The sequence below is a fragment of the Chenopodium quinoa genome, unplaced genomic scaffold (genome assembly GCF_001683475.1).
Source record: "Chenopodium quinoa cultivar QQ74 unplaced genomic scaffold, ASM168347v1, whole genome shotgun sequence".
NCBI classification, from domain to species: Eukaryota; Viridiplantae; Streptophyta; class Magnoliopsida; order Caryophyllales; family Amaranthaceae; genus Chenopodium; species Chenopodium quinoa.
Genome location: NW_018743066.1, coordinates 1278934 through 1304958, shown reverse-complemented (window position 1 = coordinate 1304958; position 26025 = coordinate 1278934). Strand labels below are relative to the sequence as shown.

Genomic DNA, 26025 nt, shown 5'->3' with positions numbered 1-26025 from the left:
TTTTTTTTTTTTAAAAAAATTTAGGTGAATCAGTCCAAATTGGCATGCAAAATTAACGGTAAAAAATAAGAGATGTCAACCTTGGGGACTGACAGGGACACGTGGCTGCAAATAAGTGGTCGCTCTGACGGTCCCTGTCAGGTGAGCCATGCAACGACTCTTTTTTACATTTTCAAGTTTTGTTATTTTTTTTTTAATTAAACATGGAGGGCCCACCTTCACTGTAGCTTTTACCATTAGCCATAGCTATGGGCATTTGCCAAATTCCTCATGGTCATATTTTTTATGGCCCATGAGTGTGGAGCTATAATTCTCATTTTTTTCCCCTTAATTCTCTTCATGGGCAAAAATATGCCCATGAGTGAGAGTGCTCTAAGAATGCGATTAATATATTTTATCAACCACACAACATAAACTTCATACTATTGCCCGTCAAAAAAAAAAAAAAACTTCATACTATTGACTATTGTAATAATGTAATAGAACTCAATAGTCAAAATTTCAACAAAGACAATGACTAATTATATTTATAATTAATTGAGTTAAAAACTTAAAACAAAAAATCAAATAATTTGACCACATTTCACCCTCGTCAAGAACTACCCTACATAACATAACAACCCCATTTCCCAACTCCCACTTATTCCTCCTGATTTTGATGCCGACAAAATACAAAGTCATTAAAATCCTCAAATATCCTAAAAAACCCAACTTAGTACTAATACTAAAATAATTAACTTAATTAATTCTCTTCAAAAAAAAAAAAAAATCAATTTAATTACAATAATAAATAAAATAATAATAAATCTCCAACTAATCAATCACTCACTCACTCTGTCACTCACACTCTTCAATTCCCTCCTTCAATTCAATTCATATTCATTTACTCCTCTCTCCCCTAACCAAAGCTTCGAATCTCTCTCCTTTCTTTCTCTCTCCTCCTTTAATGGCGATCAAACTCACTCGCCTTCACTTTCTCTCTCTACCCTTTTCTTCTTTCTCTCTCCTCCTTCTTCATCTTTCAACATCTTCTTCTTTTTCTACAATGTAATGTAACCATCACCCTGCATTTATTCATCCTCTGAAATCTTAATTTGTTGCTCAATTGAATAAAAATGGTGAAAATTTATATCTTTTCTTCTTTCTATATCTTTATATTGCTCTCTGTTTTATTGGGTTTTGTCCAAGCTAATACTGATGCCAATGATGGTAAGAATTTCATCTTTTTTAACGAGTGGCTAATTTTTTTTGATCTTACCATCTTATGTGGTTAATTTCATAAATTTTTGGTTTATTTCAAGTATTTTTTGCATCTGGGTATGTTAAAGTTTGAGTCTTTTTAGGAATTTTATTATCAAAAATTGAAAAAAAAAAAATTTCTGGAAAATTGCACATTATCATGATTCATAAAAAATGAACAGTTTTTCTGGGTTTATTACTATGGAGTAATTTGATTTTCTTGAAGTGGGTCCAGATTATTTGTTTTGTGTTGTTACTTTGAGTTTCTGAAATTTGTAACTAATGTGGCCAAAAATTAACCTTTGATAAGGTTAAAAAGTAGAAGAGAATAATAAGAAGGGGGACCTTTTTTTTAAAGGATAGTATTAATTTTATTTTGGATTATTTTGAAGTTTATTGTTGGGGACCTTTTTAAGGAAAAATGTTGCATGTTGTTGTACAATCTAATTTCAGTGTGCTTAGTTATTTTGTTGTTAGTTGATACTATGTTTAAAAAATTTGATTGAATTTATGAGTTTTTGTGTGATTGTTTCATGACTAGTTGTTGAGGGTTATGATTGTGTATACAATTGGACCTCACTAGACCCTTGGCCATGATGGATTGATGGGTATTGGTGGAGGATTTTTTGTGGGGTTTTATACACATGTTCAAACTGTACTAGTTTATGAGCTTTTAGGATATGGTTGCGTACATCTGAACCTCTCTATGCCTCATCCTTAGGGGAACTATTCCGGGTTGTTGTCTTTGTGAAGATTATTGAAGGGGAGAAAGGAAACTGAATTCCTTTCTTCCCTTAATTGTTGTACTTTTTCAGGAGCTAAAGGCAGCTTTTTCTATGCAAGCAGTTAATTTTTTGGTTAAGTAGAATATAGAGTAATGAATTTATGGTTTTCAGCTCAAGCACTTCAAGTTTTGTATGGTGCACTGAATAATCCTTCTCAGTTGACGGGATGGAAAACGAGTGGCGGTGATCCATGTGGAGAGTCTTGGAAAGGGGTTAAGTGTGATGGTTCGGCTGTTGTTTCCTTGTATGGTTCTACAATTCTACTCATGGTGTGCTTTTTAAGTGGTAATGCATTGTTCAATGGTTTTATTCTTGTGCATTTATGTAACTTAATGAGCCTATGGCACCATTTTTGTTGGGTTGACAGGGATATTTCCGGTTTAGGAGTAGGCGGAACAATGGGATATTTGCTTTCAAACCTTGCCTCATTGAAGACATTGTGAGAAAGCTTTTGAATGATTCTTTACTCTTATTTGTCATTGCTGAACAGTTACTGATAGTTTAATCTTGTTGACAGGGATATGAGTAATAATAACATTCACGATCCTATCCCATTTTCAATGCCACCGAATCTAACATCCTTGTAAGATTTTAGTTGTGTATGTATATGACACTCTTTTCGTTTGAGAAAAGATTAATCGAATCATCATCAGTTGTAAAATGCCTATGGTTCTTTGTTTTGCAGAAATCTAGCACACAATAATCTGAGTGGAAGCCTTCCATACTCCATTGTGAACATGGTTTCACTTTCTTATTTGTAAGCAACTCTTCTCTTGCTTTTCAACACTTGTTCGGTCATATTGTGGTTCACTTACAAGTCTGCTACCTGCTATTCCACACATCCATTGCAGGAATGTGAGCCGTAATTCACTTTCTCAGCCAATTGCAGATGTGTTTGCTAATCATACAGCCCTTGCAACCTTGTAAGACTACTAAAGTCACACAGTTATTGTCGGTATTGTATAATACCATTTCTTTTTCGTAAATTTATACTAAAGTCACACAGTTATTGTGTTTGCTAATATGTTTACTGTTCTGAAAGAATTACCTGTTAATTTGCAATGTAATGCAGAGATCTATCATACAATAATTTCTCTGGAGATATCCCAGCTTCTTTTAGTGCCTTGTCTAATCTTTCAACGCTGTGAGTTCTTGCTTAAGCCAGTTCTTTTAGCCATTCCACTTATTAATTTATTTGTTGATCAGAGATCTCATAGTATCCTGTTAATTCTGCAGTGAGCTTCAAAACAATCAGTTAACTGGTTCTCTTGATATTCTTGTTCCTCTGCCTTTGGATAATCTGTAAGTTTTTCCCTCAAATTTTCTTTTCGGATGCCTGTGGTTATGATTATTGTACAGAGAAAGTTACAAGTTTTTTTAATTGATCACGGTGTTGAACAGAAATGTTGCAAACAACCACTTCACTGGTTGGGTACCACAAGAGCTCAAGTCATTACCCAACTTTATGTAAGTTGTAGTTCTCATTTCGTTTTTATTACTGTTTCTGTGGATTATCATCCTAAACTTGGCTGTCTTTGTACAGTTATAATGGTAACTCATTTGATAATGGCCCAGCTCCTCCACCGCCACCATACACTCCACCTCCTCCTGGAACACCTTCTAAGCGAAGGCACAGAAATTCAGGAGGTACTTCTCAGTCGCCTGAGAGTCCTGATAGCCAGGCCTCCCATGGAAAGAAAAAATCTTCGCATGTTGGAACTGTCATCGGGGTAGTATTAGGTGTTGTTTTCTTGCTATTGTTGGGCATCCTGCTTGCTCTTCTCTTCTGCAAGAGAAAAAGGAGAAAGAAAGATGATGGTGGTCGAATGTCTGCACGAGGTGCCTCTAATGGCAGTGAAAAAGGTATAAAACCTTCAATGTCAAATAAACTTAATAAATCTTTTGGATCAGAAAAATGAAAACATAAATATTTTGGTTAATGAGTCCGATATCAGTCACAGGCTCGTCCTTATTCTTGGCTACAGTTTTATTCAGCATTCGTTAATCATTAGTGATTTCTCTTGGATAAATCTGCAACTTTGCATGCTATCTTATAAATTAGTATCTAGACAATATAAGTGGGTGAAAGAGTCTGTAACACATGTGCTCAACTGCTAAATCTTTCTTTTGGTAGTCTTTTTCCATGCTAAACAGACTTGCCATTGTTTCTTCTATTAATTATATTTCTAGCTTAGCTCATGAAGTACTATTGGATCGACCATTGATATTTAGAATTTCGATGTACTTATTTTCATGATTTAAATTTAAAGCTCTTTGGTCAATATCATGTAGTGCTTGGATTCTCCTTTGTTTGTTGTAATTTTGCTGTTGACTCGAGTTTTCAGTTAATACAGAGATGCAAGAACAGAGGGTCACAAGCACGGCTGCAGTTGTTGATCTGAAGCCCCCACCAACCGAAAATTCGGTGGTTGAGAAAATGCATGGGAAAAATGGATCTTTGAGACGAGCAAAATCCCCTATTACGGCTACTTCATATACAGTTGCTTCTCTTCAACTTGCAACTAACAGCTTTAGTCAAGAAAATATTATTGGTGAAGGCTCACTTGGTCGGGTTTATAGAGCAGAATTTTCTAATGGCAAGGTATGTTTTAGAACATCGTGTTTTGGTTTTGTAGTAATTGATAAGAAATCAATTCAGCTAGTCAAGCAATATTAGCCTATGTTTAGCTACCGCCTTTTCAAATTTGTGGTGGCTGAAATTCTCATTATGCTTATGGTTATGGTTAAATAAACTCTGCGCCATGTCCGCCCTAGTCTCACATATCCCCATAGGTGCTCTTGGAAGTTATTGCTTTAAGTATCAAAATTCTAATCGCTAGATTTCTGCCTGAGTAGAAGCTTCATATGCAATGACATCCTCATTTCAGCATTTCCATCTCATATTGCTGCTTGCATATTAGTGTCCAGATTAATTGTTTTACACAACATTCACCAGTGAGCATGGAGACTATGGACCTGGCTTGTAATTTATGTGCCCGTATTCCTTCTATTTACGTTTAAGTTGTGTGCTAGTTCAGGTCTTGGCTGTTAAGAAGATTGATAATTCAGCATTATCCTTGCAAGAGGAGGATAATTTTCTTGAAGCTGTGTCAAATATGTCGCGCCTCAGACACCCGAACATTGTCTCACTTGTAGGATACTGCACAGAACATGGGCAGCGTCTTTTAGTGAATGAATACATTGGGAGCGGGAGTCTGCATGATATGCTACACTTCTCTGATGATGAAAGCAAGAGATTGACATGGAATGCACGAGTCCGAGTTTCACTTGGAACAGCCAGAGCTCTAGAGTAAGCTATATTGCATTAACTTTGTACAAACTCAACTTTGTTCCTATTTGTTAATTATATTGTGCTAAAGACCTTGATCTTCTGTAGGTACTTGCATGAAGTCTGTTTGCCATCTGTTGTACATCGAAATTTCAAGTCAGCAAATATTCTTCTTGACGAAGAGTTCAACCCTCATTTGTCAGATTGTGGACTGGCTGCTTTGAATCCAAACACAGAGAGACAGGTAAATAATTAAGGCTAAAAAAGCTCTGTTGTCTCAATAGTAACTATGATAGGCATAACCTTTCCTTTGGACTTCTTAAATGGTGTGAAAAATTTAATTATCTCTGCTGTGATAAAATAATAAGCAATCACATAGTATTCTCATGGTTAAGTCATCATTGCTCTAAAATATTTCAGTGGATGTTGTCATGTTGTTGCGTTCAACTCTCCCACTCACGGATGTTAGTACACTTTTTGGATCCATTTTTTTACTAATCATGTATTAAGTTCTTAAACTTCTAATTATAGAGCATGGATTTGAAACCCTATATCATAAAATTATCATTTCTTTCAAAAATTTAATGTTGATTATCTATTTTTTTACTTGAAACATGACATTTTATAACGGTGAATGTTTTGAGTAAGGTATATAGTACTCAGGAATCTAATATATTTGCTGGTACATCCCCAAAACAGGTGTCAACCCAAATGGTAGGTTCGTTTGGTTACAGTGCTCCAGAGTTTGCTTTGTCTGGAATATACACCACAAAAAGTGATGTATATAGCTTTGGGGTGGTGATGTTGGAGCTTTTGACAGGGCGTAAGCCTTTAGATAGGTGCAATCTTCCTCCGCTAAATTTTCTTGTTTCATAGTTCGTTTATGTTAGCTTGCTCTTTTTTCTAAAGAATATCCTGCCCTTTTCAGTTCTAGACCAAGGTCCGAACAATCACTTGTTAGATGGGCTACACCACAACTGCATGATATAGATGCTCTAGCCAAAATGGTTGATCCCACTCTTAATGGCATGTATCCTGCAAAATCCTTGTCTCGGTTTGCTGACATCATTGCTCTCTGTGTTCAGGTAACATCTTTTGACTTTCTTTGCTGATTATAGATGGTGTACAACCATTATAAGTAGCCAAAGCATAAATCTGCATACTAGCGTCTTAAAATAGGATTTTTTTCCTCTTTTGGAAATAGGACTATTGCAACCTCTTACTGAGCTGAAATTTGTTTATGGAGTATATGTTAGTCTCTTAATGAGCTGAAATTGTGGGTGTGTTTACCTTCACCTTGAGCCAACCAGGGTAGGATTCTGCTCCTATTCAGACACTGAACATGAGCCGTGATCATCTGGTTTGACATGTTATCTCTCTGTGTTGACGATATCTGTCATGCATTATATGATACACGAAGCATTCTACTCCGTACAACTTATCCATGAACAGTTTAATTTTACCTTCTTGATTTCATAACCTAGAAGGTAGTTCAACTATTTCAGAGCGGCCTGGTAAACAAAAATCCAATATTTGTGACAAAATTTAATACTCCTTATATATATGGGACATACATTGGGCTGTTTGGGGTTTTAGTGACTAGATAGAAGGGTATTTTTCAGAAGGATATCGGATAATATCACCTTAGAGATGGATTTATTGTGCCTCAGTTGTTTAACAAGGATATATTGTTCGTGTGCTACAGCCTACAATAGTCTTTTTAGTTTTTGTACGGAATCATTGTGACATGATCATAACTCATAACCATTCTTCTATCATGCAAATCTTGTACAATTAAGCTTACATCAAAACCATCTGTTTCTCTTTATAGCCTGAGCCAGAGTTTCGACCACCAATGTCAGAAGTTGTACAAGCATTAGTCCGGCTGGTGCAGAGGGCAGGTGTTGCAAAAAGGCGATCCAGTGATGAATCAGGTTTTGGGTTCAGGACACCAGATCATGAGGCAATCAACATGTCATTTTAAAAAGTCCGGAAAGTGAGATTAATCGGCACCAATTTTGTTTTTAAGTCCTAACTGAGTTGTATTACTGCTTCCACCTGTGTTGCTCGAAGCCTTGAGGGAAGACATGGAGAGTGCGAGAGTTGATCATAATCGGAGTTTATAGAATCTGTAATTAGTCTCTAAGCATGTAACAGAACTTGTCCTGAGTACATATATTATTTCACTGGCAATGTAATTAATTTTTTCACCCAATAGAAAAACCGAGTGTAAAGTCAGAACGTTCGCCGTCTACTGTTTTGGAAACACTTCACCTGTTTCCATGGATCTATACACCTTATTACTCCGAGCTGCAAATATGAGCTGCATTTCTGATACCTATGTTGCTGATTTCCTGGTGTACTCCCATCTCGAAGATATTGTCTTAAATATTTTATATATTCTAGGTCAGCTATCCACTTGACTCCTTGATCTCAACTTCTTGAAACCATCCTAACTTTCAACTACGAGTAGATCAACATAAAAATGTATCTCACATCACATAAAAGTTACCCCTTTACGAAATTTTATATTGAAGTGATTATCATTACTCGACAATGAAAATGATTATTGATGATGTAATATAACCTACTTTGATGTCCTTTTCTTAAGTCACGTTTTCTTAAGTCACGATAACACCATTTAAGAGATGAACTTAATTATTGAATCTCAGATGTTTATCTTACAAAAATAAAATCAATGCGTATTTTTGGTTATACATCATAAAATGTTTCTATACATAACCAAGAATACGCATTGATCATCTTTCGTCTCGCTCTTGAATACAGGGTTGGCATAAGAGGCCAGAGACAAAGGGTTGGCAATCAAGCAAAGTGAGAGTATGATATTGTATTAGTACAGGCTGGTCACATGGTATACCTTTGTAAACAAACATGTAACATGAGAATACAGAGTATATTGCTCAACATAATATAGGGTTGTTACTATTCACATGCCATGCATTTTCATGATATAATTCTTTTAAATTCTATTTCTCTTTTTTTCTTACCCTTTTTTAGAAAGATGCTGAAGAGCATTGAAGCCTTACCATTAAAAAACATGAAATTGCTGGTGTTATAATTAGGCCAACATGAAAAACATATCAAAAGAAGCAACAAAATAAGAATGCACTATCAAATCAAGTAACATATGAAATTAAAGTGTTAAATTCTAAGAGCTTTGTATTATAAAGAAAAAAAAAAACTGGATTATGAAAAAACACAAAATTTTAAAGGGAACTCACTTTTTTTTTTTTTTTATTATTTTCTCTCATGACATGGCCAAAAAATATGATAATGATGAATTACTCACTGCTGGTACAATTTTTATCAATTTGATTTTCTTGTAACTACAACGGTCTAAAGTTTTGCTTAAGCCACATTCGAAATAATAATTTTAGGGATATATTAAAACATGAAAAAAACTATATCTAATACTTCATGTTATTCCTAGCAAAAAAAAAAAAAAAAAAAAAAAAAAAAAAGGAGTACTTCGTATTATGAGTATTATGGAGTATATTTCCATGTTCGTACACTATATTTGTCCCTTTTTTTTTTTTTTTTTTTTTTTTTTTTTTTTTTTTTTTTTTTTTTTTTTTTTTGCTTGCTAAGAATATTACACTGAGAAATTTTTCTAAAAAAAAATAAAAATTCATTTGCCAAAATAAACTGTTTTTTTTTATAAAAATAAAAATTAAAATACAATTATCTTGTAATAATAATGTAATTAGTCAAATATAGTCATAATAATATTCTTACTAAAAGACGCAAGTCATTCTCCTCCCTCCAATTTCTCCCTACTTTCTCCATCAAAATTCCACCTTTTTAACCATTGCTTCAATCTTTCCTCAATTAATTCTTCCCTAAATTAGTAAATCCGCCATTAATTAATTTCTTCAAGCTCCCCTTTTCCCATTTTCTCTCTCCTCACAAAATTCAAGCTCAAAACAATGAATTTGAGCTCCATTAATGGCGTTTCAAAGAATTTCTCTGATTCAGATCAATCCTTGGATACACCCACTTACCACTCCAAAAAACGGGGCTCAAAGAAACGGGTAATTAGGGTTTCACCTTGGAAACGTTTCAAAGGATTGGGATTTTTGATTGGATTATTGGGTTTGTTCTTTCTTGTCAATTGGTGGATGCTTTCCCGCCTAAATCATTCTGGGTTTGTTCCCAAAATTAGTTCTTCCTTCAAAAAATCCAAGTCTCCCGTGATTATTAAGGTACAAATCTAATTGAATTGTGTAATTATTTCTATTTTTGATAAATGATATGTTGTTTAATTGCCAATGAGTAAAGGAAGCATGACCAGGTTCGAATCTGGATTAGTCGGAGTCTAGTAGGTTTTGAATTAGCGGGCCAGGTATCCGCCTAAGTTAAATTATCTTGTGATCCTCTAGGAAAAAAATGAAAATTTGGAGGGAAAGTGTCAATTTTTATTCATGTGTGCTTTTAAGGGAATTTAACTTTCAAATCATTGAATTTATTTGACATTTGTATTGACCTGATGTTGTATGCTTTTGCTGTACAAGTGCAACAGAAAAAGAAGGCAAGTTTTATAAATTTTTGTATGATAATTATGGAATGTACTAAAGAAAGCTATGCTTTTCACAAATGCTGGAAAAATCACATTGTAATATTGTATGCTGGTTGATTTTTTGGTACACGATTAAAAGTTTATGCTATGTGATAGTTAACGGTATTTGAAGTGTGATTCCGTACTAGTTTCGTTGATTTTGGAATTGTTTTGTCGATTTTGGAACCAAGGGAGTAGAAAATTTAGTTTTTGTGAAACAAACTAGGTATATTTCTCTTGTAGTGAAGGAGAAGTTTGGCTCAGCTTGTCTTTATTTATTTAATCTTCTGTGAATTCGAGGTAACTTTTGTTAAGTGGCTGCAAATAATGGATGATTACAGAACAATATCAATTCTTTGTTCATTGTTGGTATAGACTAGTCTGACAACTGCTTGAGCCATTTTGAAAGCAATTTTTATATATATGTACTGATTTTTGTCACTGAATGCAGGAAGACCTGAGAAAGATAATTAAAGTGAATAAGCCTCAAAAGACACCATTTGGAAGATTGTTGAAGTTAGCCGCCCATGCATTAGCAGAGGTATGCCTTCTTTCTTGCATTGACCACTTAGTTAAGTGTTTTTATCTATGCGAGTATGTGCATTTTCTATCTAGTCTTTCAGTGTTAAATGTTCACATCCTTCACAATTTGTAGGGACAGAATAAGCCGGAACCGAAAGGGCTGTGGGAAGAGCCTTACGATCGTGCTTCCAACTGGAAGCCCTGTGCTGAGGAGCGTGATTGGGAACCTAGTGGTAAGTAATACCTTTCATGGTCCTATATACCCTATTATTTTTTCACCTCTTAATTCTTTGTATTGACACTGCTTTTTCTGTGTCTATTCATCAGAAGGAAACAATGGATACATAATGGTTACTGCTAATGGTGGGCTGAACCAGCAGAGAGTTGCAGTAAGCAATCTTTCTCCCTTGTTTTTCTAAATAAATTAAGCAACTGTGGCCCTGTGGGTGAGCTACTCATGATTATAGTAAGGGTTCTGAGTAGTATGCTACTTTACTTTTATGACAACAGGTATGCAATGCTGTAGCTGTTGCACGATTACTTAATGCAACTCTCGTCCTTCCAAAATTTATGTTCAGTAGCGTTTGGAGAGATGTGAGGTATCATCCTGAATCCTTGACAGCTTAATTCTTTTTCCATCAATCTTATCAATATTTCAGTTAATGTGTATGGTTTTCTCCCTACTTTGATGTTTTTCTTTTCATTGTCAGGCTCAAATTGTCAACTGGTTTTTTATTTGCTTGGGGAGCTTTTTTTTTTTTTTTTTCCAAATCTTGTGCGTTATATATGATGCCTTTGGAGTTTGTTGTTTGGTGAATGTAGTGACCTTAACTGTGGGCTGATGGCTTCTACAGTTGTAAAATGTCCAAGATATCTGAAGTATTTCTGTACTGTTCTTGTAGAGAGTTTGCTATTTGCTTGATTATCATATAGCACTACTAAGTTTGCTTAAATTGTTTTTGTTCTTGTGTTCCTAGACTTGTCCTGCTTTCGGCTGATGCTCTTGTCCATGTGTGGTTGTGTATTGCATCTTGCATGCCGTTGAATTGTTCTCTTGGATTATTTTGTTTAAGACTTGATAAGGGTATACTGCTTTTTGTAAACTTGTTATTTACTTGTGATCATTCGTAACAATGTAGTGACTATCATATTCCGTAATTCTTAGTCAATTCGGCGATATCTACCAGGAGGAGCATTTTATCAACTACTTAAAACCTGATATCCGGATAGTGAAGGAACTTCCTGAAGAACTGCAGTCTCTAGATCTAGATGCAATTGACAGTGTGGTCAGTTTTCCCAAACTAATAATCAAGAATTATTTGTAGCAAATTTGGGTTCAGCTTCTTGTGTTGCTGACTAGAAAGCTTCTTCAGGTGACTGATGAAGACATCATGAAGGAGGCCAAGCCAAGCTTTTACCGCAAAAATATCCTTCCGCTCTTATTAAGAAACAGAGTCCTCCATTTTCTTGGATTTGGAAACCGCTTGGCATTCGATCCAATTCCATCTCAGCTTCAGGTAAATTGTTTGAGAATGAGGTTCCTTTAGAGCATCTATGATCTATAATCTACCTTTTCTTTTCATTATGTATTTTTGCTTTAACTGTTATGCTTCCTGATTGAGGATTACATTCAGAGACTCCGATGCAGATGTAACTTCTATGCTCTGCAATTTGTCCCAAAGATTCAAGAAGGTGGTGCATTGATTCTTCAAAGAATAAGGCAAAACTCTTCTCACGCTGGACTATTGGATAGTTATCTTGTGGGCCCATATGCAAAGAAAGTGGTGAAAGGAAAAAGAGGTCATTCTGTGAAAGGCCCAAAGTACCTAGCTTTGCACCTGAGATTTGAAATTGACATGGTGGCTCATTCACTTTGTAAGTTTGGTGGGGGTGAAGAAGAGAGGAAGGAGTTGGAAGCATATCGCCAAATTCATTTCCCTGCATTAACACGTCTTGAGAAGAGTGACAAGTATGTGCTATGATTGTGTTTGTTATTCCTTAGCAAGTATCCATTTAACTAGTATGAGCCAGACACATTGTTGTGTTTTCCCCTTGATATCTTGGTTCTTCTTTGTCACAAGCTACCTATAAGTTAGGCCTTACCTAAGTTTCCTAACTTAGAATTTATAGATTGAGTCTCTTGACTCTCTTCCCTTTTAATTTATGCTGGACTCATTACATCAAACCTTGTTTTGGGTGAAGGCTTGGATTGTAATAGGGATAAGAGGCAGAGGGAATATCTAATAGGGGCACTTCATAAGCACTTTTCTCTTCTGAGTTGAGTATACTGATTAATATCTCCAGATATATCCTCAGCTGGTCTCTAGTCAGTGATGGCAATTTTGTATTGTTATCAATTTCTTAGTGATTTCCAACATTAATTTAAAAAATTGTATTGCAGGTTACCTACTCCTGATGAACTAAGGTCAGAGGGTCTTTGTCCATTAACACCTGAAGAAGCAGTACTTATGCTTGCTGCTCTGGGTTTCAACCGTAAGACACATATATTTCTGGCTGGTGCTCAAATTTATGGAGGACAATCAAGGCTGGCTTCCTTAACTAGCTTGTATCCTCATTTGGTTACTAAAGAAAATTTGCTTTCACCATCTGAACTCAAACCATTTAAGAACTTTTCATCTCAGGTAATTGCAGTACAAAATCTTACCGCTTCGTAATTTTAGCAAATCTTTGTGAGTAAAAAAGTGGCCTGATATTTGGTTACGCAATGAGCATGATTGGTCCCTTTCATATATCACTTCAGCCATCTAGTCTTGATTTAAAATTGGGAAACTCTCATTGGTAGCCCTTTATTTGTGGACATAAGTTTTGGTAGCAGGAAAATAAATAAATAAATAAATTCATGAAATGGCCTTACGTTTTTGGTCGGTGTCAATATGTCATCCATCCATGGCACCAACAAGGCCATTTCTCATAAAATTTAGTTGGATAAGTTAACCACTGTTATGTTTAAAATCTTCTAAATGGTTTGGTTCCAATGTGTTATATACAGTAATTGTTTTGTTCATTGGTTTGCTAAATTATGATGATCTTATTGTTTTCCCTCCTTTCTTAGCTGGCAGCACTGGACTTTATAGGTTGCACAGCATCCTCAGCCTTCGCCATGACAGATTCTGGGAGTCAGCTGTCAGCTCTAGTGTCTGGTTTTCGCATGTATTATGGGGGAGGACAAATGCCAACAATAAGGCCTAACAAACGAAGACTTGCAGACATTTTCTTGAAAAATAATACAATAGAATGGAAAGTTTTTGAGCAGAGAGTGAGGAAAGCAGTGAGACAAACTAAACAAGTTCACCGACGGCCAACAGCAAGAAGTATATATAGGCATCCTCGTTGCAAAGAGTGTATGTGCTTGTTGGAGTAGAGTCTTGTAATAGCAAACATAGAATAGCTGTTGTATATTGGTGTTTTGTCCGGTTATATTATCCACCATTGTTTATGCATAGGTTGTGATTGACGAGGTTTTCTGATTTTTTCTACCCATTAGAGGGAAATTACATAGTACAAACTGATGGCTTCCACTTTGGCAAGCAACGGGTTTTGATTGTATTGAGTTGTAGTTTTGTAGTGTTGTACCAATTCTTGTACGATACACTAATACAGAATTTTGTAATGCCAATGCTATTTTTTTTTTTTTTTTTATTGCTGCGTCTCAACATATTTCTATTCTCTTTGCTCTCCTGCTTAATTTTGATGATGACAGTTTCAGCCTTCGGTGAAACCCTCAAAGAATCCATTTCTCAGATATCTGCGCAGACTGCAATACTGCATTACAGGTAAACACCCCCTCCGCCCTATCTGAAATTCCATCTATTCTATTTCTACTCGACATTTTTACACTGCTGTTGACTAAAATAATTACTTCCTGCATCCCACATTATTTTGCACCTTTGTTTTTGGCACAAGATTATGATTTGGGGTTGGAATATTGGTAGAGAAGCAAGAGATTATTACTTGAAAAGTCGAGTGTGCAATTATTTTGGGACTCCAAAAAAATGCAAGTTTACAAAACAAAATGGGACTAAGGCAAAAGTATCATGAATCAGGTAATGTGCCTCTAAAAACTGAGCTTTGCTATATTGGTATCAACTACTTTCGGTAAAGAATCAGGACTATAACTTGACCCTCAGCTATTGAGGCATGTCACAATTAACAATGCATATTTCTAATTATACATTTTTTAGTATGAACTGAAGTTGTTCTAAATTCTAATAGCTCATTTTGACCATCAGTAAAACTATAGTTGCTTATAGGTATCGATCTCTTATGATACTGAAACAGGTAAAACTGACAAGGGCATCCTCACAATGTGATCCAAGCTTCCTGTTAGAACAATCTCTCCAAAGCTGAAGTCCTTCTTTGCCTGGGTAACACTCAGCTTTATATCCAAATCTCGGGTCTCTGTAGGAGCAACGGTGAACCAAGTTGGAGATACATCAACTTTGACCCCATTTGGTGGAAGCACAGCACACAGGTATGTTTCTTGTTTGCTTCCCACATTCATCACAGTCCGCCTAAGTATTTTAGATCCAACAAGAGATGTTATTGTCACTGATGGTAGGTTCAAGTCCGCTGGATGCGCGAGTGGATGGTTGCATGAGCCACCTGTTGCAGCTTCAACCTCTGTTTTGTTGACGTTAGGCAAAGAGCACAGGAAAGCTACATATTCTCCTCCTCCTGAACAGTAAGTAAACATCTTTCTACTTAACATGGGGTTAACAGCTCAGTCTAAGAATTAATTTTCAAGAATGCACAACTTTTCTAGCACTAGTAAAAACTTTAGATTGTACAGATATTAATTTCATAAACCCTCTTTCTAAATCAAAACAAGAAATGTGTGGTAGAAAATTTGTGGATCATAGATTCATAATTTTTTTCATAAAAGTGTTCCTATTTCTTCCCATATTCTGGTTTTATGACAACTTACTTGGGATGAATGTTAAACCAGGATCTACTGCTCTTGCCGGATTCACCAATCCACCACCTATGTCAAAGGGAGTAGAAGGATAGAAGCTACCAAGATCATATCCTTCAGAGAGTATTACTTCTCTAGAATTGTCGTATTTAGTGGCTGTAGTGGAGATTGCTGATGCAATCATGGGCGGAGTCCATGAAGGGTTATGTTGCTTGATCAATGCAGCTATTCCTGCAATATGAGGTGCTGCCATACTAGTTCCAGATGTCAAAGCAAAATCGTGCCCTGTGATTAGATACTTATTTCTTATTACTTGGATTTTAAAAAAAATCAAAATTGTGCAATCCTTGCTTATACTCCCTCTATCCTTTTAAGAAGTATACATGAGCATTTTGCATGAGATTAGGGAGAGCGAAAAGGGGAAATAAGTGGGAAGGTGGGTGTGGAGCCTAACTATAGAGAAGAAATGGAGGAAAAACTTTCAATGAACGGAATGTATACTTAAATTTGGGACATCCAAATACGGTTATGTATACTTAGAAGGATGGAGGGAGAACCGGAGTATATTATTTTCTGCATGAAATCATGAAAAATTCTTGTTTTTACTTACCTTCAAATATGGGCTCTGAGACACTTAGAGGGCTCCAAGCTGCCCATATCTGATGTCCAGGAGCCACGAAATCAGGCTTGAGAACATCTGCGGGTTTTCTAAGGCTATCGATAATATCAGGTCCCCTAGAAGAGAATCTGCTTATAGCAGGCACTTGTCTGTCAAAAAAAGCGATTCTCCCTTCACCTATGGAGGCTCTCCCCCTATATTTTACTACACATCCTTGTGCAGTTTTCTTTGTTTGCTCTTCGTAATATTTAGATATGATCTACGAAAAGAATCATCTTTAAAAAAGAATTCGAAAAGATTGTAATATTATGGTTGGTTAGATTTTGAAATTTTTACTATCTTTTTGGGATTGAGGTAATGTATCTATACCTTTGCATCTGCAGTTTTGGGGATCATGATCCCAGGCACCGGGAAAGGCACTGGTTCTGCAACGAAATCACCATAAGAAGGATTCGCAACCAGGATAAAACCCATGAATCCCAAATGTTTTGCTGTGTTGATGATGGAAGTGAGAGTGGAAGTCTGGTTATAAAATCCAGCAGAGAAATTGCAGATCACAATGCTGCCTATCACTATTGTGGGATCAAGAGCTTCCGGAAACTGGCATTCCTCTATATAAGGTGGAGTTCTTGGGAATGAACCATTAATATAAACAGCATCTTTTGCTAGCACCAGTTTATATTTCAGTATTCCATTTCCAAAGGTTGGTCCTGCATTTGAGTCGAATCATATTTGCAAGTCAGCAAATTTGGATTTACAGCTTTAGAGAACACAAGAATAAATTCTAAAGACTTACCTGATAACCCTACTCCAGAAATGTTCTGACCATTTCCAAGAAAGAGAGTAGCAGGGTAACTTCTGTCAGTGCTGCAAGCAGCAACTCCAACAGACCAAGGACTGTAGGAAACCACAGAGCTCGGGCCAGGCCCTTTGTTTCCTGCTGCTTGTACCACAAAAACCCCTGCTCTTCTTGCTAGCAGTGTGAAGATTTCAAATACATCAAGGAAAGTTATAGTATCTTCTCCTGGTTCATCTGGTTCCACTGACAAGTTCAGGATGTCTACTCCATCTTTTACTGCCTGAAGTAATCGAATGGACCTCAAAACTCTTAATTACCATGGCAATCATCAAAAATTCAAAGAGAATCATAGATTCTTTTGCTGAGTACATTACACAAAAAGGAACAAATACGTATACAAACATGATATTCACAGTTTGGTATTCAGATACAGGACATGCCATCTTTTAAAAGTGTTCCCGCTACCTAAATGCTGATTGTTGAGGAGCAAAACCTCTTGAAATTCAGTTTGCAAGAACCATATATACACATTGAGATTATTTACTGTTAACTGAATCATTCATGTATAATTAAAGTGCTCCAACTTCAGAGAAGTGCTTACTTGATCAATTGCAGCCAAGACATCAGTAAGAGTACCAACTGTTGGATATATAGCTTTGTAAACTGCAATTCTGGGAGGAAATTAGTTTGCCTCCAAAAAACCTCTTATACACGAGAAAGGGTTTAACTCAAAAATCAACCACACAGAGTATATTTTCTAGCACTCACCGAGCACGTGGCGCCATCCCGCTGGCTGTTCCATAGAAATAACCATTCACCACCACTGGAACTCCTGAATTCCCAGCAGCAGTTGACGCTACATGACTGCATCAAAACATATATTGTGTAAAGATTACAACTTTATTTCTAACCAAACTAACAAGAACAAGCCAAGTAAAACCTATTCATGACATAATAACATGCAGATAAGTTGTGTACTTGTGTAATTCAATGAAATAGTATTAGAATATGGAATAATTTGTTTTTCTGAACACGACTAATTAGATGACATAATTGGTTTGGTCTATATGATACGATATCATAACATTTGTGTAAGGACAAAATAGTCAACTATTACATTCCAAATAATTAAATATCCTAATGCATTGGAGGGATGATACACAAATCTCTTAAAGTAAATATTTAAATTATTTCGGCCATTTGGCGTGTTTAGGAAAAAAATAAAATCAAATAAATTTGAGATGGACCGGACATTTTAGACTTTATATTATAAGATATTTTATTTCAAGTAGGATAAATCAAAACAAAACAACAAAAAGTTACTACCTCCATTAAATATTACGTTCAACTTCGAGTATTATTTGTGAAATATAAAATATTCTAAAGTTGCAAATAATATTTAACGGAGGTAGTGTGTAACTTTACCTCCCATGACCAACAGCATCAAAGGGAGAAAGAAAATCAAGAGAAGAATTCAAATGAGCAGCAGCTTGAGCTCCAGCAGCAAAGAACCTAGCAGAAACTATCTTCCCATTACAAGAACTCGCCGGGAAACGAGGGCCCGTCTCACAACCACCACAAAACCGACTCGAATTCGAGCAAACTAAGCTAGTGTTGATGAACAAGTCATCATTAGCAAAGCTTGGATGAAAAGGGTTAATCCCAGAATCAACAAAACCTATTACAATCCCTTCTCCTGCATTTTTTTTGTCACCTCCTTTTTCATCAGTTTGTGCCAAATTTAGGAATTTAGGAGTGTATGTTGTCATTAACTTTACTCCCCTGTCTCTTTGCACCAACTTCACTCTTGGGCTCTTTCTTAGCTTCTCTGCCTTTTTTTTTTTTTTTATAAAATTAAACAAAATAAGTTAAAGTCAAATAAATTATGGGATGATGTTTTTTAAGGCACAATATGAATGATACACATTTTGTTTTTTTTTTTGCATTTATGAATATTATATGTGTATGGAAAAAAAAAAGTAATTGTTTTTAAGAATGTGATTGAAAGAGAAGGGGTGATCATATAATGTGAGGGGTGTGATAGAGTATATAAATCGATCCTGGATTTATTTCAACCATTAGCTTAAGCTTTTGATTGACTTGGTCTGTTAATAGTGTGTACCTGAGAGGGAGTGGTGTGGACGGCGAAACCGTTAGCAAGATGGGTGAAGCTATGGAGTTTGTTGTAGGATCCGGAGTCTAGGGTGCTTTGGAGAAGTTGGTTTTGAGACTTCTCTAAAAGCTTTGTATGTTGTTGGTAAGCTTCACTGAAAATCCTTGTAAAAATGAAAAAAAAAAAAAAAAAAAAAAGGAAAATTATTATAGGTCAATTAATAATGATAAATTGATAAAAAAAAATGAATTAAATCATGAAAAAGACTTAATCCCTAAGTGATAAAAAAAAAAAAAAATAAATAAATAAAAAACCAATAAATGTTTAAGAATGGTCTTTGACTCTTTGTGCATGCTACATAATTTGCGGGAGGCAGTAAAAGTTTGAAGTAAAAAAGGTGGTAAAAAAATGAAGAGGAAAGGTATAAAGGAACAAAGGGGTAGTGATATAAAAGACAAATTATTACATGCATTCGGGAGCATCGAGAATGGTGTTTTTGCTTATGCGTCCTAATTACGTAATAAACATGATGAGGTTGATATGTGTTACAATTAACTCTTATGCAAGGACATATCATGTGTTACAATTAACAACATTGGCATAATTAAAGGCTTTTCCCAAATAAAAAAATTCTTATGATTTTAAAAAATATTACTTCATTGGATTATTCTGTTTACAGTTGCACATACACATTAAAGTACAAGAAATGAGAAGAGAATAGATTGTTTTGAGTAACTAGAAGTCTCACATTCTAATCTTCATGCGATCTCTTTTTTTCATTAACATATTACATATATACCAAATAAAATGTTAATATAACCTTCCTATTTAAAATTCATATATAATAAGTAAACATGTTTTCTTAAACTCCTACAAGCTAACCTGTTAGGATAAAACCTCGTTTCTTCATGAGAAGATTTTTCATCAAGAAAAGCTAATGAATCACCTTCAACCAAAACAATGTACAAAGATCTTTCTTGTTTAGCATAGGAAGGAGATATAGGACATGGTTTTAATATGATGATTAGAAAAAATAGCAGAGGCAAAACAATAACCAAGGTAAACAAAGACAAACATTTCATAGTTTTCATTTTTTTTTTTAGGGAGGAAATAAATAAAATGAAATTGAATCAACTTATAATTTATTTAATATAGTGAAATGATTAAGTAACCACCATCACATTTGTAATGTGAATAAAGGAAATTATATAGAAAATGGCCGTTTATTATTTTCCTTTTGGTATAGCTTAAGCATGACAATAAAAGTTTTCTAAACTCCCTTCAAAACCATGAGCAATAAGTTACTATAAAGTGAAAGGGAAAATTAATGGTTAACTTCCTTTTTTGAATGATATAATAATGATAATGATTTGTAAGGAATTAAATTATTTGACTTAATTATGTTGATTTGTTTCTTAATTTATTGATCTTTGTAGATTTTTTAGGAAAGCAAGATACAATAAGGTGTCCTCCACTCAATGCCTAGTTCTTGTTTTCATGAGTTCAACAAATTGCTTAAAGAAGAAATGTTGATAATTACTTTACTAATTGTTAAAATAATAGTTTGTTTAATGAAATGTGTTTGTAATTTTACTCTCATAGCGCATAACTAGCAAGATAATTAGACTTTACTCTTTAATTTAAAATATATACTTGGTAACAAAAGGATTGTAATTGAAATAATAACCAAAACTTGCTAACTAGTACTCCTTCCGTTCTTTTTTGTTCTAATCACTTTACATTTTAGGTGGTTCTTTTGTAATCTACCCACTTTGCTTTACTCTATTTTCAAGGCATACCCCTTTTACTTTTACCTTCTCACCCTTTCAACCCCGTAACAATTACACCATTTCATACTCTCTCTCTCTCTTTTCTTATATTCACTTTTTTCTTACACTAACTCACTTTATATAAGCCCAGGATGATTCCCTTACCATCACTTTAATTTTCGACATCATGTTTCGAAATTTCCAAATTGTTCCAATTTTGTTTATCGTAGTCTTCAAATTTAGTCTTCGAAGAACTTAATTTGATCTGACATGGTTATACATCAAGGTGCTCTTGGATTTCCCAAATTCTTCAAGAGACCTACTTTGTACTTGGAACCATCTAATGTATATTTTGGCCCACCCCTCATTCTCATGCCTTAAGATGACTTAGCTTGAACTTGAGTTGCTTTGCCTTAGCCTTGTAGGCTTGTAGCTTTGAGTTGGCATTGCCTAACCTTTCCTTAGTCCTGTGCCCAGTCAAAATGCTACCCTTAAATCACATTTTTAAGTGTTTTCTAAGGGACGATAAGGTGTTTTGATGTGTTGTGGTTTGGTAGTGCCGTCCGGCATCAGCAGCTGTCCCAAATCCAAATGCCTAGGCAGCACCAACCATACATGTTTTAAGGGATTATAGTAGAGGGGGATGGACAAATTGTTACGACATGGCTAAATCTCACCCCAAGTCGAGACTTCATGACACAACCACCGCACTTGCATAGCCTCAACACATGCCCTTAGGAGCCAGAGCATCTAATGTAGGACAACAATCAGGTGACAGGCACATACAATCAGGTTAAACATCAATGGAAAGCTTTGGCTTCCACCATTTTATTATTATTATTTTATTTTTTAAAATTGAGAATACCGTGGACATTTGAAGTTAAAAGAAAATCCGATCATTGTTTCAATCAAAAGCTCATCTTGACATTCAAGGGAGGAAGGAATCACAGAACTAATATATTCAGAAAGGAATTGTTAAGCTATCCAATTACACGCAACTAAATAATTTCATTTGTTTCCTTCCAATCTTCATCAGCTTTGCTCATCCTGTGAGACTTCGACCCAGATTACTAACTAAAACCGGAGAGCTTAGTTTACTACATTTATGCCTAAATTTCTACCTTCCAGGCAACATACCTGAAGGCTGCATCAAAAAACCATAAACTTTACCTTAATGCCGAACTTCACCATTTGTCAATGGTTAAACAATGATATCGCCATCAGAAAGAAGACTTGGACACTAGCAGCAGAAAATCTGGCACCGAAATTGATCAATTCAACCATGGCTAGAGGAGCCTATAACTGAATTATCCTTCTGCACAGGATTTTAAATTACAGAGAAGTCATACATGCATCAGCTCAGGGACACAAACACACAGAAAATTACAGCCCCATACTAGTTTTGAGCACAAGCATGGCATTAAGTTCACAGCTGACAATACAACTCTCACAACAGTTAGTTCTACAAGGTGACTTCAAAGTTTGGCAAGAGTAAGACAATGCAAACTCCAGGTTTGTAAATCACCTCTAAGGATCTTATCTCTTTCTCCGCTTGTTATCCGGCTGCAAAAGAAAACTTTGCAAAATGAAATCTAAGTACAACAGAATAATTACATGAAGAGCAGAAAGTAGAATATATTTTACAGAAGTCAACAGCTTCTGACTGGATTGTTATTACCCCTTTAAGAAAAATGATGGATTTAATGCTCCAACCAAAACAAGGACCTAAAGATATGGAGCAAATGTCCATAGTCCAGGAATTGATCTGAACCACTCAGAAAATAAACCTTGAAATGTATTTCAGTCTTCGAATATTAAATTTGTAAGAGTTCTGCAGACTAAATGGTGCAAATTCAGTCTTTAATTATCAAATCGCATATTAAATACAAATACTCCTAGACCAGATATTATTAGAGAGACACAAAGTGGACACATCTGATTTACACTGCCTTTTCCAGTAATATAAAGTTATAAACAAAGGCAGGCATAAAGAAAAAACTAAGTGTGAGCAACATCAAGAGTCAAGACACACACAACATCAAGATCAAGATCACAGACAAACACATTGATTTCTAAACCACACACAGTATCAAGTAACACACACCAAATCAATAAACCAATTCAGGCATACAAAGAAAACAATGTTAGTAATGATGATATCTATTTATAAGCAAACTTCTACTTTGGTACTCCCTCCGTCCCTAAATTACATTCCTCCTTTCTATTTTTGTTATTCCAAAATTACATTCCTCCTTTCTATTTTTGGTAAGTTTTTTTTAGTAAATCAACTCTCTTTTTCTGTTTTATATTTAATGTTTTCTCACTCATCCTTACCTAATCTCACTCATAATCCTTGTGCCAAATTACAATGAATATGATTGGTTAAAAATTTTCAATTAGGAGCATGTGATTGGTCCTTTTTTTTTTGCAAAGGATTGAAGACATATCATGAGTAATAACTAATCTATCTTTGTACTTCTCATTGCATAATCTAATTATTGTTATTTGTCTTATTCTTTCCTCCTTAATTCCCGTGTAAATTTCCAAAGAGGAATGTAATTTAGGGACGGAGGGAGTACCCTGTTTCTTGCATGCATATAGCTACCCAGGAACACCAAGCCATGATAAGAACAAGTAACATTTCATCAATAGCCACAAATATTGCAAACTAGATTAGTAACAAATGACAGCTTCTTCATCTACTAGAGATTGAAAGTTGTCCAATGTAATACTATGTAATTACTGTCACATCACCAGCAAATTAAAAAGAGCAAGACAGTAAGTACAATCTAGGAGTAAAGAAGAATGAAGCCGCTGCCAAAGCCCAAGCTCAGTATGTCAGCTTAACACTAAAAACAAACCTTAACCCATCAATGGCTGCAGATTTCAACTGCAACCAGTGGGACATCAGATAAGTAAGAATTTTCATCTACCTAGACCGTCTACCCAACGTAAACCAAACGTTAATGATCAGCATTCATGCATGCAAAGAATAAGAAAGTGTGAGCAAAACAAAAGCAAGATGAAGCCCAAACATTACAAGGCAGAACTTTTCACCTTGCCATCAGCTAGCGGTGATGCAGAGAATGAGTTGCCCCCCTTCTTCGGATCATCTTCAGCAGCACAATCAGAGCATAAAAAGTGATCCAACTTCTTTGCTTCTTCAATAGTCATGCCCATGCAAGAAGGATGGAACCTACATGAATCTTAAATCGTTAGAGTGACAGAGAATTTCATCCTCAACTACATCTAATTTTGTCGTTTACAAACTAAAAGAACAAGCTAATATACGCATCACCTAATTACAATAAAAGGAAGATTGAAATTCAGAAGAACAAACAGCAAAGCTTTTACAAGAACTAGTGCTAGTGCTAATATCATAATGCATCTAGTAGAAAAGGATCTAAGCTAAGATCAAGCAAAATTAATGCTCCACGCAAGATTTGAAAAAACAAAACAAAAAGCAGGCTGGTAGAACTCATAGTTCTGGTGGCAGAGCATATTCAATTTGTATACCAAAGTTTCCAAAGAGTATAATCCCGCAATTATCAGGAAATACTGTATGGTATTTGGTCGAATTTGGAGTCCCAAGCATCACTTCAAATCCAAAACTCCAAAGATAGCATATGGATAGTACTTCTGTGAATAATGCAGCATTGAATAACCATATCAGGCATGACAGAGATGGTAGCCAGCAATCACAAAAAAAAAAAAAAAAAAAAAAAAAAAAAAAAAAAAAAAAAAACTACTGTAAAATATCAAGACCTAAGTCATGTCTTATATTACCAAATAAAGCGTTTTCTACGTACAAAAAGGTCTTAGAGCAACTCCAATGATTGTAGCTAGGGACTTGCTTGCAATTTTAATAATTCTCTACCTACTAACTTGACCATTGCAACTAAAAAACTCAATTAGCTTGGCTAAGAAAATTAGCTTGGCAGGCTTTGCCAAGCTAATTTGCTTGGGAAATAAACTTGCAAAATAAAATGCTCATTGCACCAATTAAGCTCTTTCCATATATTTTCTATCCAACAACTACTACGCTAATAGCTAGCCATTGGAGCAAAGAGTAGCTAAAATAATAATTAGCTTAAAAGTTTATGTGGCATGGCAAGCTAATTTGACAATTAGCTTGCCATTGGAGTAGCTCTTAAACAGGGCTGCTTAAAAATTAATAAGCGAGAAACAACAAATTATCCTTGATACAAGCATATGTGGTTACGCCTAAAAAAACCTAGCAAAAACAAAGAATGGAGCCACGCATTCTCTAATAAGCCGTTCTATAGTGATAACACAACAAATCGTCCCTAAAAAGAAACATAATCCTATGAAATCAAGCTGAAACACATAAAAAACGAAATGCTGCAAAACTAAACCATAATTAAGAACTTACCAGTCCTTACAGCCCTCACATTGCACCATAAGATCATCGGGATTATACGGCATTTCACACTTGCAATACCTACAAAACACAACACCCACCAAAAACAAACAAACACCCAACAAAACCAAATCAAAACCCACATCAAAAAACACAAAACCCAACTCAAATTCACCTCAAAATTCCAAACCCACCCAACCCCTCCCCTATCGAAAAACCGAAAGAGACGAAATCAAACTCACACAGCAACACGATCAGGAGTAAAAGCACCAGTGGCAGCCTTATACTCAAATCTACAAAAGTAATCATCAGCCCCAACATTCTCAAGCTTAGTGTAGTTCTTAAATGAGTGAACAATACACTTCCCTTCAATTGTATGAGCACTTTGTACATCATGGTGGTCAGACAAGAACAATTCTTTAGCACCATGAAATTGCCTTCTTCCTCCCATAGATTCTTCAGGTCTATAATACCATCTAACCCTAACTTTCACATTGTTCCTGCTATCAGCTTCAATCTTTTCAACACGAGCAACATAGGGTGGTTTGCCCACATCAGCAGGTCTCATCAAAACACAATCTCCAACTTTAAAAAAGCAAAAAAAATTCAATACAAAATTTAGCGAATTAATCAATTGAAAACAAGAGAAACCCAGAAATTTAATTTGATTATACAAAAAGGGTTTGAATTTTGATGGGATTTTTGTACTTACCTCGAACAACCTTGTTGGTTCCTTTAATGGTGTATGAATCAAGGTCCCGCTTTCCTGGGCGAGTCTTCGCCATTGAAGAGAGATAAAAGAGGGATTGAAGAAGAGAGAAATGGGGGATTTAAGGAGAAAATGGAAGGCGCAAAAACCCTAGATTTTGGGGGAGAAAACCCTAGAGATTGAAGGTGTTCATGGGAAGAAGAAGAGAGAGAAAGAGAGTAACTTTTTTGACTTGGGATTGAGAGGAGAGTGTGGGGAATGACTGACGGAGTGAGGTGAACGATCTAACGA

The 26025-nt window shown here is 35.4% G+C and overlaps 4 protein-coding genes across 8 annotated transcripts; 2 read left to right on the top strand and 2 right to left on the bottom strand.

The window, feature by feature from the left end:
• Window positions 1-204: 204 nt before the first annotated feature.
• Window positions 205-7650, top strand: LOC110731296 (protein STRUBBELIG-RECEPTOR FAMILY 8-like). Of its 4 annotated transcripts, none has more exons than XM_021911140.1 (16): window positions 205-1209; window positions 2136-2268; window positions 2392-2463; window positions 2542-2607; window positions 2710-2781; window positions 2876-2947; window positions 3097-3168; window positions 3261-3326; window positions 3426-3491; window positions 3568-3887; window positions 4379-4626; window positions 5063-5334; window positions 5422-5557; window positions 6013-6152; window positions 6242-6398; window positions 7145-7650. In XM_021911140.1, exons 1-16 carry the CDS (start codon window positions 1116-1118, stop codon window positions 7295-7297), a joined length of 2139 nt encoding a protein of 712 aa, XP_021766832.1. In that variant the 5' UTR covers window positions 205-1115; the 3' UTR covers window positions 7298-7650. The 4 variants fall into 4 exon arrangements, with proteins under 4 accessions (XP_021766832.1, XP_021766831.1, XP_021766833.1 ...); XM_021911139.1 differs by having other exon boundaries at window positions 207-1209; window positions 4370-4626; XM_021911141.1 differs by lacking the exon at window positions 205-1209 and having other exon boundaries at window positions 2209-2293; window positions 4370-4626.
• Window positions 7651-8935: 1285 nt separating this feature from the next.
• LOC110731295 (uncharacterized protein At1g04910-like) lies at window positions 8936-14069 on the top strand. Of its 2 annotated transcripts, none has more exons than XM_021911138.1 (10): window positions 8936-9536; window positions 10341-10430; window positions 10551-10644; window positions 10739-10800; window positions 10922-11010; window positions 11577-11697; window positions 11785-11928; window positions 12046-12380; window positions 12813-13053; window positions 13485-14069. In XM_021911138.1, exons 1-10 carry the CDS (start codon window positions 9261-9263, stop codon window positions 13791-13793), a joined length of 1761 nt encoding a protein of 586 aa, XP_021766830.1. In that variant the 5' UTR covers window positions 8936-9260; the 3' UTR covers window positions 13794-14069. The 2 variants fall into 2 exon arrangements, with proteins under 2 accessions (XP_021766830.1, XP_021766829.1); XM_021911137.1 differs by having other exon boundaries at window positions 10545-10644.
• Window positions 14058-18531, bottom strand: LOC110731146 (subtilisin-like protease SBT2.4). The gene is made up of 8 exons (XM_021910979.1): window positions 18188-18531; window positions 17531-17626; window positions 17364-17433; window positions 16760-17042; window positions 16333-16673; window positions 15955-16222; window positions 15357-15629; window positions 14058-15106 (listed from the first exon to the last, which is right to left on the bottom strand). Exons 1-8 carry the CDS (start codon window positions 18529-18531, stop codon window positions 14694-14696), a joined length of 2088 nt encoding a protein of 695 aa, XP_021766671.1. The 3' UTR covers window positions 14058-14693.
• A 3047-nt stretch (window positions 18532-21578) lies between these two features.
• LOC110731294 (chromatin remodeling protein EBS-like) lies at window positions 21579-26015 on the bottom strand. The gene is made up of 5 exons (XM_021911136.1): window positions 25738-26015; window positions 25268-25610; window positions 25038-25106; window positions 23702-23840; window positions 21579-22207 (listed from the first exon to the last, which is right to left on the bottom strand). Exons 1-5 carry the CDS (start codon window positions 25808-25810, stop codon window positions 22181-22183), a joined length of 651 nt encoding a protein of 216 aa, XP_021766828.1. The 5' UTR covers window positions 25811-26015; the 3' UTR covers window positions 21579-22180.
• Window positions 26016-26025: the final 10 nt, after the last annotated feature.

Coding starts and splice junctions, on each gene's coding strand:
- LOC110731296 (XM_021911139.1), top strand. CDS start 1,116: ATGGTGAAAATTTATATCTTTTCTTCTTTCTATATCTTTATATTGCTC. Junction 2,608..2,709: donor CCACCGAATCTAACATCCTT/GTAAGATTTTAG, acceptor TTTGTTTTGCAG/AAATCTAGCACACAATAATC. Junction 3,492..3,567: donor AAGTCATTACCCAACTTTAT/GTAAGTTGTAGT, acceptor GTCTTTGTACAG/TTATAATGGTAACTCATTTG.
- LOC110731295 (XM_021911137.1), top strand. CDS start 9,261: ATGAATTTGAGCTCCATTAATGGCGTTTCAAAGAATTTCTCTGATTCA. Junction 10,431..10,544: donor CCGCCCATGCATTAGCAGAG/GTATGCCTTCTT, acceptor CACAATTTGTAG/GGACAGAATAAGCCGGAACC. Junction 11,698..11,784: donor TAGATGCAATTGACAGTGTG/GTCAGTTTTCCC, acceptor AAGCTTCTTCAG/GTGACTGATGAAGACATCAT.
- LOC110731146 (XM_021910979.1), bottom strand. CDS start 18,531: ATGACAACATACACTCCTAAATTCCTAAATTTGGCACAAACTGATGAA. Junction 17,627..18,187: donor GATGCTGTTGGTCATGGGAG/GTAAAGTTACAC, acceptor GTTTTGATGCAG/TCATGTAGCGTCAACTGCTG. Junction 17,434..17,530: donor GGGATGGCGCCACGTGCTCG/GTGAGTGCTAGA, acceptor ATTTCCTCCCAG/AATTGCAGTTTACAAAGCTA.
- LOC110731294 (XM_021911136.1), bottom strand. CDS start 25,810: ATGGCGAAGACTCGCCCAGGAAAGCGGGACCTTGATTCATACACCATT. Junction 23,841..25,037: donor TGTGAGGGCTGTAAGGACTG/GTAAGTTCTTAA, acceptor AGATTCATGTAG/GTTCCATCCTTCTTGCATGG. Junction 22,208..23,701: donor CACCGCTAGCTGATGGCAAG/GTGAAAAGTTCT, acceptor TTTCTTTTGCAG/CCGGATAACAAGCGGAGAAA.